The sequence below is a fragment of the Frankliniella occidentalis genome, unplaced genomic scaffold, assembly GCF_000697945.3.
Source record: "Frankliniella occidentalis isolate FOCC.00 unplaced genomic scaffold, Focc_3.1 Scaffold3, whole genome shotgun sequence".
Classification (NCBI taxonomy): domain Eukaryota; kingdom Metazoa; phylum Arthropoda; class Insecta; order Thysanoptera; family Thripidae; genus Frankliniella; species Frankliniella occidentalis.
In genome coordinates, this window is record NW_026267133.1 from 3,662,534 (window position 1) to 3,670,807 (window position 8,274).

Below are 8,274 nucleotides of genomic sequence, written 5' to 3' on the forward strand. Positions count from 1 at the left end.
ACCCCCCACTCCCTCTCCACCCACCCCCACACAACGCGCGTTCATGCGGACGGCTATCATCATCATCGTGCTCTGTTCTTATTCTTGAGGGGAGAAGGGGGGGGGAGTAATTACAGTATGCGAATTGAAGAAAGATACGCGCGCAAGGAGAGAACGAAGCGATATGGAGAGTGAAGAGGACGGTTGTTATGGTATTTTTCGTGTGGATTCGCAAGCAAATTTGATTCATCTGCTGGAACACACACGTTACGCTACTCCCACACACGGACGGGCGTCAGTGTGGTCCCAATCAACTAAGCTCTATCCCCCGCTAGCACACGATTATACTCATGAATGATGAATACATTTCGGCCCACTCCACTCTCCATATACACGGTACATCCACACTCTTGCTCATGTTTTCTCTTGCGTTTTTACCTCAATCACCTAACTTTTTTTTGGAAGCAACCTAAGCTGGCTTAATATAACTGGGACGCCCATTAAACGGAAACCACCACCACAATGAAAAAAGAAAAAGAAAGAAACAAGCTAATGACAGTTTAGTTGCTTATTTTGTTGTTAGGTATAAAATTGTAAGTATGGTGAGTATTTATACAGAAATTACCACAGAGAAAACAGACTAAAACACCTATTGAACAGTCGGGTGCTAATGATGTATAGGCAGCAGGAGCGTTGCGCCACGCAGCAGTTGGTGTGTGACTGGCGCCTTTGACCCTGCCCTGCATTAAGGTCCCCGGCACAGCCAAAAGCAGGGGCGGGTGGGGGGGAGGCCCCTCCCCCCTTCTCCTTTGCCTTCTCCACTCGGTCCAAATCGGAACGGTCGAAGCGGTGGCGGCAGCAGCGGGAGCAGCAGCAGCAGCGGCAGCGGGAGCAGCTTGGGACAGCGGAGCAGGACAGGAGTTATGCAACAGAGAGCAAGTGCCCTCAATGTCCTGTGCTCGCGCGAGCACAAGCCGGCCGCAAAAGACTGCACACCGATCGCGCGCAAATACCGGATATTTTTTTGTTCAAGTGTGTGAAACGAACGCTCTTAAAAAAATGTATTCACCAGATTTTCAGTCAAACCATAAAACTATTTTCCGTACTGCTAAGAAAAGGAAAGATAAAAAAAAACGATGTTCTATCTCGTCCTATGGCTGGCCATCGGACGAGTGACACTACTTAAATGATTTCTCTATTTCCGACGCGTTTCACGCGAGAAGCGACAGATATTACAGATAAACTAGACAACAGACTCAACAAAAAGTAGTGAAATAAATCACGTGTGGCAAAAGGAAAAAAAAAGAAGAAAACTTGCTGAGCTGGGCGCTTGCGCCGTGCTGATTGATCATAATAAAAAACCAAGCCTGATTTTTACTCTTTCTTTCTGCTGGAACCCAATTTTTTAATGGCCTTGTCGAGAACTCTCTTGTTTTTCTACTACGACTTTTGAACCAATCGCGGAGTGTCCACCTCATACGAGTAACGCGGCCACCACACACGGGTTAGTCGGAAATTATTTTTATGGTCGCCTCTGTGCCGCGCGCGAACGAGTCGTCGCCATGGAGGAGGATCGCCACGCACGAGCGAATGCTATTCAAATTAACGTTATTAAGATCATCGCAAAGTCCAATCCCCGTCGTAGATTTTAGACTGTCAAATACTGCGGCTGCTACATGACGCTCCAGGCGATCTTTTTAGTCAGCTTCATGATAATGCTTATAATGATGTCCTCCGGACTAACAATTATACAGAATATTTTTTTTTTAACCAGCGGTGCAGCCGTACTCCACTACACCGCCATGGGCCCGTTCAGATACCAAGTCGACTTTAGCAGGAGGAGGAGGGGGGGGGGTACAAAAATTATGGGGTACCAAATCGATGGAGACGGTCGTATAGGGACACCATGATATTTGTACCCCGGGGTAGAAATACCATGGTGTCCCTATGGACTCCAATCGACTCCAATGACCGTCCTGATCTTTTTTTGGGCCCCATGATATTTGTACCCCCCTCAAAGTTCTCGTGGTTTGTGAACGGCCCCATAGTCCCCGCGGTCCCCGCGGCCCGAGCGCGATCTGATCTGATTCCCCAACGTGAGGCGCCGTATTCCCCCGTGTCGTGTGTTCCACGACTGGCGAGACGCCAAAATTTTCTGTTAATTATTGTTCTCCACTCGGGCGTCGTGTGGAACTGCCGGCCTGCCGCCAAACGTCGCGTTACGGTCCGAGCCGAGCCGAGCCGAGCCGAGCCGGGCTTGATCCTGCTCCACATACAGGATCACTCCCGCTGGGCTGCTCAGGCTGCCCTGCTCTTGGCGGCCCCAGGACTTCCCCCTCCCCTCTCTCTGCGACTTGAGTCCACACACGAGTCCTGCTGTGAGACGCATGTCTTCCTAGTTGGTTGAGGCAGGCAAGCACCTCCAATTACTAATAACAGTCTTCGCCAGCAAGCAGCACACCCCGCGCAGCCCGGCGCAGCCCGCTCCACGGAATTCGCACCATGAATGGCATATGCTAACGCGCGCGGCGCGCACGATTTTGTCAGCGTTGCGACGCAGGTGAGGGAGGCACCGCCAATACGGTCAGAGATATATTTTATTTTTCATTTTGATAAGGGTGCCAGACAGACGGCAAAAAAAAAAAAAAAAAAAAAAAAAGATTTCTGATCGGAGGGCAAAAATAAAAAAAAATTCCACAGTGCCTCACTGTCCCGATATAAAATTATAAATGTATCGAAAATATTTTTACAGGCCTTAAAAGTAAACTGTTGATGGGTTGCAGTGCAAAAGGTCTTTCTCCATGTGGCTGCGGCACACAATAGCGTGGTCACACACACACACACACACACATACACACACACACACACACACACACACACACACACACAGCACGCACAAGGGGTCTGATCAGGTTCAAGGCAAGTGGCTGCCGCCGCTGCGCTAGGGCTCATTTCGTTGCGATCCATCGGCGTCGTAAACAAGAAGGAAAAACAGCCTCCAGCCTGGTGGGGTGCTTTGCGCCTGCTCCGCGGCCGCCCCCCGGCACGCCGCCGGCCCGGACCCCGCGGCGCCAACAGTGTCCGTCTGTCTTTATCGCGCACATAATACCGACCTAACCCAATTCGCGACCAGCAAGCAGAGTACCGTATCCTATGGGGCCGCTCAGAAACCAAATGGACTCGAGTGGGGGGTACAAATATTATGGGGTCCCAAAAGGATGGGGACGGTCGTATAGGGACACCATAATATTTGTACCCCGGGGTAGAAATATCATGGGGTCTCCATGGACTCCAATTACCATTCTGATCTTTTTTTGGACCCCATAATATTTGTATCCCCCCATTATTTCAGTCCAGATGGTTTCTGAACGCGGCGGCCCCTAATCCAATTGGCGACCCGCGAGCACCGGCAACGCGCGGCGCACAGTACCCTATACGACGCCCCGGCGCCACTCAACATGGTCTGCTGTTACAAATTTTTCATAGAAAAAAAAGATATAAATAAAAGGATCACCTTAGCATTATAACCTATAAAAGTCTGAGTGGCTGCAAAAGTCCTATATGCTGCCGCTGCAGCACAGGCTGACACGCGAGAGTCATATAACCCCCCACGTCAAACGCACCACACAAGCCCCCGCAACGCCAAACAACGCTCCGCGCACTACCCCAAGAAAGACAACAGCAACAAAAACAAAACAGAAAGTAATAAAAAGGTTAACAAATATTAAACGCCGAACACAACCTCAACAAACAGCTGCATCGCCGTTGCGTCATAATGATTTGGCCTCCCGAGGCGGGCTGCTCGGGTCGGCCACCACGGGCCTCGCAATGAAATCATGACACAGCATACGTCGTTACCCACGTACCTCTTAAAAATATAAATCAGATCCAACCTTGATTTCTCTCCAGGAAAGCCTGATTCTGACGAGCTGACGGCATACTACCAATACTGCAGTCTCGCACGTCTTTCCCGCGACATTTAATTTTTTTGGTTTTCTCTTCCCCATAGAAAAAACAAAAAAAAAAATCCCGACGAAACGTTTTTGGAGCTGTTTAATTACTGCACTCCCTGAGAGACCGGCGTAATTTTATTTTTTTGGCCGGCGTGCAGCAATTACCTTGCAAAAAATAATAATAATAATGAAAAGAGAGCAAAAACGGGAGCTGTGGCGGTGGCGGCGGAGCAGCGCGGCGTCTTGCCGGCTGGTCGGTGAGAGCGGTAATGGTTTAACGATCGCTCTGTTGTGTCGTCATCGATATTTATTTTGGGCCAGCAAAGTGGGACGGGGGGGCTTTCTTCATACGGCGGGGCCGGCTGGCCGAGCGGACCGACGGACGGCGAAGCGACAGGACACAAAAACAAACTCAAACGACAGCGCTCTCGGAGGGACGGTCATGTGTCGAGCGCCGACCTCGCTCGGCACACAGAGCAGCAGACCGTCGGCCTTCCCTCCGCGAGCAGCGATGTCGATGATAATAAGAGTCATTACACCGTCGATATGACCGCAATTTCGATAACGTCGGACTAGGGGGGGGGGGGGGCGTATCGCTGCGGAGGAGCACAGAGCGTCGACGAACACGATCGAGAAACTGGGAGAAAAGAGAGAACCGCGTGCGAGGAGCGGTTTGCTCTTACTTTTAACGTCTCCCGCAGACGAGAGCACGAGCTTGCCCCTCCTCTTAAAGAGCAAACACGTTCCGGGAACGTTAAAAACGTTTGACGCACACTTGCATTTCCAGTGCATTTTCAATTAAGCAAGTATTAGATCAATCAAAAAAAAAAAAAAAAAAAAGGAAGAAATACAACAATTTCTTTAGAAACGCACAATATTTCGTTATGATATGAGTTATAAACGATGTTATTGAACATTTAGGACAGAGCTCATTCTTGCTTGCCGAAAGTCCATACAGAATGTCATGACAAGTAAATTTTGCCATTTAAATTCCTACCTTCCGCAACATTTTTGGAAGAAAATGTTCCCGCAAAGCCTACGCATGTTTTTTACAGTGAGTGACGCATGAAGTAAATTGCGCAAAGCTAATTCTTTAATGTGACGAGACCATAATACTTTTCAAGAATACGCGCGGGACCGTCGAGCTCTGCACTCATTTAGTGGGCTCCGAAGGGCTTCGGACTGCAATCACGTATAATCCCCCCCCTCTCTCCCTGCGCAATGTGAACTTGAACAATAAGGGGCGGTATACCCCCCCCCCCCTTCCACCCCGTCCCCGTCCCGTCCAACAACCGCCAATTATCAAGACATTGAAAACCCTGCGCTCTTGCAGCAAAATGCTGTTGCCGCTGCTGAGAGGGGCGGTTGCGGAGGATATCCAATTTTATTTTTCGTCGTCTTTCCTCCTGAGGCGCAAAGATATTTCCGCGTTCCCTCCCCCCCGGAGCGCAACGCGGCGCTGCCCGCGGCCCTATGCGGCAGGACCGGGAAGGGGCTCCGGCCCTGGCGTGCGTTCAAGTCACCGAGAACGTCAGGCTGGTGAGCAGCAGCGCGCGCAAGGCATCGTAGCCGGCGAGGGGTACTTCGAAACAAGCGTACACCAATTTTTCTGTTCTTCTTGATTTTTCTGTGATTTTTTCTGATTTGATTTTGATTTTTTTTTGTTCAAATTTAAAAAGCGACTTTTCTTTGATCTTTCCTGATTTTTTAAAATGAAGTTTTATTCTCGGTGGCCGCAGTAGCAAATCTCACTAAATCGTCAACGTTCCTTGAGGAACTTGTTCCACGACTCCGAATCAGGCGCTTAGTGAGAAATTAAGACACGCGACATATTGGGGAAACACGTCGTATCCTCAGTTAAAAGGGTTTAAGATTTAACGATAAAATGTGCTGAATGTCGTGGAAACATTTTACTTGTGACAAATTACCGCGAAATCTCAGAGCTTGGAAACATCAAAAAACGTAGTAAAATTGAGAATACGTGCATTCAAAGTCCATTTCCTAGACATTCTCGCTAGAATTCACCAAGCCCGAAAAACTTCACTCACGTTGTGGAATATCTCAGAGCTGTTGCCGCTGCCGCTGGCCAGCGGGTCCGGCAGCGCGGCGGGCGGCGGCGCCGTCCGCGTCGACATCCTGGACGGCGGCGTCGTCGTCCTCCTCAGCTCCTCGTCGTCGTCCTCGTCGCGGTCCTCTCACTCCAGGGTGGCTCGGGCACCAGTCTGTCCTCCGCCATAGTGGTCTCTACCTCGGGCGCGGCGGCACTGCCCGCACCATGGCGGCCAACACCGTGGAGCAACACTCGCGATCACTCACGTTAATAGAACAACACTCACTATCACTCGCGGGCCCTCTGCCCGGCCTTCACTCAACTCTCTTATCGACACACACACACACGCACACACGGGTATATCCAGGTGGGTGGAGGCGGCGCGTCGTCTGCTACCGTCCCGTCGTCTGCTGCTGCGCCGCTGCTGGTGCGCTCGGCGCGCGCTTCGCCCCGACCAGACCGCTCGCCGCACAAGGCTTATTGAACTACTTTCATTCCCAATCCTTGCAACACGGCCAGCGCGGCGGCGCGCAGCACAGCCAGGCCGCCCGCCAGTCCGTCCGCCTGCTCCGGCTGTCCGGCTCCGCGTGGGCTGCCAGCTCGGGCAGGCTCGGGCCCCTTCCCCTTCCCTCTCCCCTCTCTCCCCTCTCACCGGAGCCGCCAGCGCCCGGCAACAAGCGCGCGCACTCACACACATTCCCTCTCTCTCTCTCTCTCTCTCTCTCTCTCTCTCTCTCTCTCTCTCTCTCTCTCTCTCCCTCTCTCACTCTCGCGTACCCCTGCCACCACCCCGTCGTCGTCGTCGACGTCCTGGTCGGCAAGGTCCCCGCCATAGGGTGGTGGAGGGGCCCGCCGCGCCACGCCGCGCCTCGCCCGCAGGGGCCCCACACACACACACACACACCGCGCTGAACGCCCCCGCACCGCACAGCACCGCGAGAGAGGTTGGCAATAAATGCAAAGGTTACAGTATCGCTTTGCAGCGCCGGCGGCGAAACGGAAAGCAGGCGCAGTGAGGCAGGCGGACGAATCCTGCGTATCGAGCGCCGGAGTTTGAGAGCGCCTAAAAATCGCCGTGCGGCTGCAGGAAATCAGCGAAAAAGAAGGCGATTGAGCCACCACGATGGGTCAGGCTTGAGCGCACGAGGGGTACTTCACTATAAATTGAATCATACACCGATTCTTCTTGGTTGTCTTCTTTCCCTTAATTTTTCAGATTTTTTCCAAATTTTTCTCAGTTTTTCCTGTGATTTCCTGTTTTTTCCCAATTTTTTCCGACCTATCATAATTTTCTCTGATTTTTCACGGCTTTTCTTAATTTTATCAGATTTTCCCCGACTTTTCCTATTTTTTTTTTTTTTTACCCCATGGCCCTGGCGTGCAGTCTACAGACCCGTGCTCTTCGACCCCAGTGGGCGCTCAGCCCCGTGCGGGTAGGCAACCCACCTGCGCGCGTCCTCTGCGGGACTGCATCGCCACCAAGCTGGTACTCAGAGCATACACATGCCCCCTGTTACGCTGTAAAAAGAAATAGGGGAAACGCAAATAAGTGTTCAGGCGCGCCTTAACAGGAGGAGTGCCAAATGAATACTGTGCTTCATGCGTTTGTTAAGGTTTCGGTAGTTTTAACGACTTTGTTAATGCACTGAACTTTTGACATATTTTCAATGTGCGACTTAACCACATCACACCTTAATTTGATATTGTACTCGCGATCGCGAATGTGTTTCAGTCATTTTCTTAAACTTCTTTGAACCGTAAAACACGTCAACTTTGTTGTGCGTGTGTGTTGTTTCTAGGGGGGTTTCCCCTGCCCCCTTATCCCCACAGGTGACTCGGCCTTTCTAACTAATATACGAAGTCCAGACACGGATACGAACGGCAAACGGCTAACGAAAATAACAAAAGATCCGGAACAGCTAAAGCTAGCGGGCACAAGCGTCAGCACAGCGCGACCGCCATGTTTAAAAGCGTGGCGCGGCGCGGCGAGGAAGTGCTCGCCCGGGCGCGAACCTTTTGAACAATGAGCTATAAACGAAAAGTGCCATGCGCGCGGCCGGCGATGAGGTACCTCCCCGGCGGCGTGCCGCATGGGCATGACCCCTCCAGGATGTGGAATTGTGTGTGCGTGTGTGTGTGTGTGTGTGTGTGTGTGTGTGTGATGACGCGTTACACACACACACACACAGAAACTTATGCGGTGGTGATACCGGCAGGGCCGAGAGAGAGAGAGAGAGAGAGATAGAGAGAGAGAGAGAGATAGAGAGAGAGAGAGAGAGAGAGAGAGAGAGA

The 8,274-nt window shown here is 51.4% G+C and overlaps 1 protein-coding gene across 1 annotated transcript in view; it reads right to left on the reverse strand.

Moving 5' to 3' along the window:
* The window catches only part of LOC113206255 (dendritic arbor reduction protein 1-like), a 37,705-nt gene extending 31,170 nt beyond the window's left edge, over positions 1-6,535 (reverse strand). The window contains exon 1 of the mRNA XM_052266022.1: positions 5,981-6,535. Coding sequence (XP_052121982.1) covers positions 5,981-6,067 — 87 coding nt within the window. The 5' untranslated portion in view covers positions 6,068-6,535. The remainder of the gene's footprint in view (positions 1-5,980) is intronic.
* Between the last annotated feature and the right edge of the window lie 1,739 nt (positions 6,536-8,274).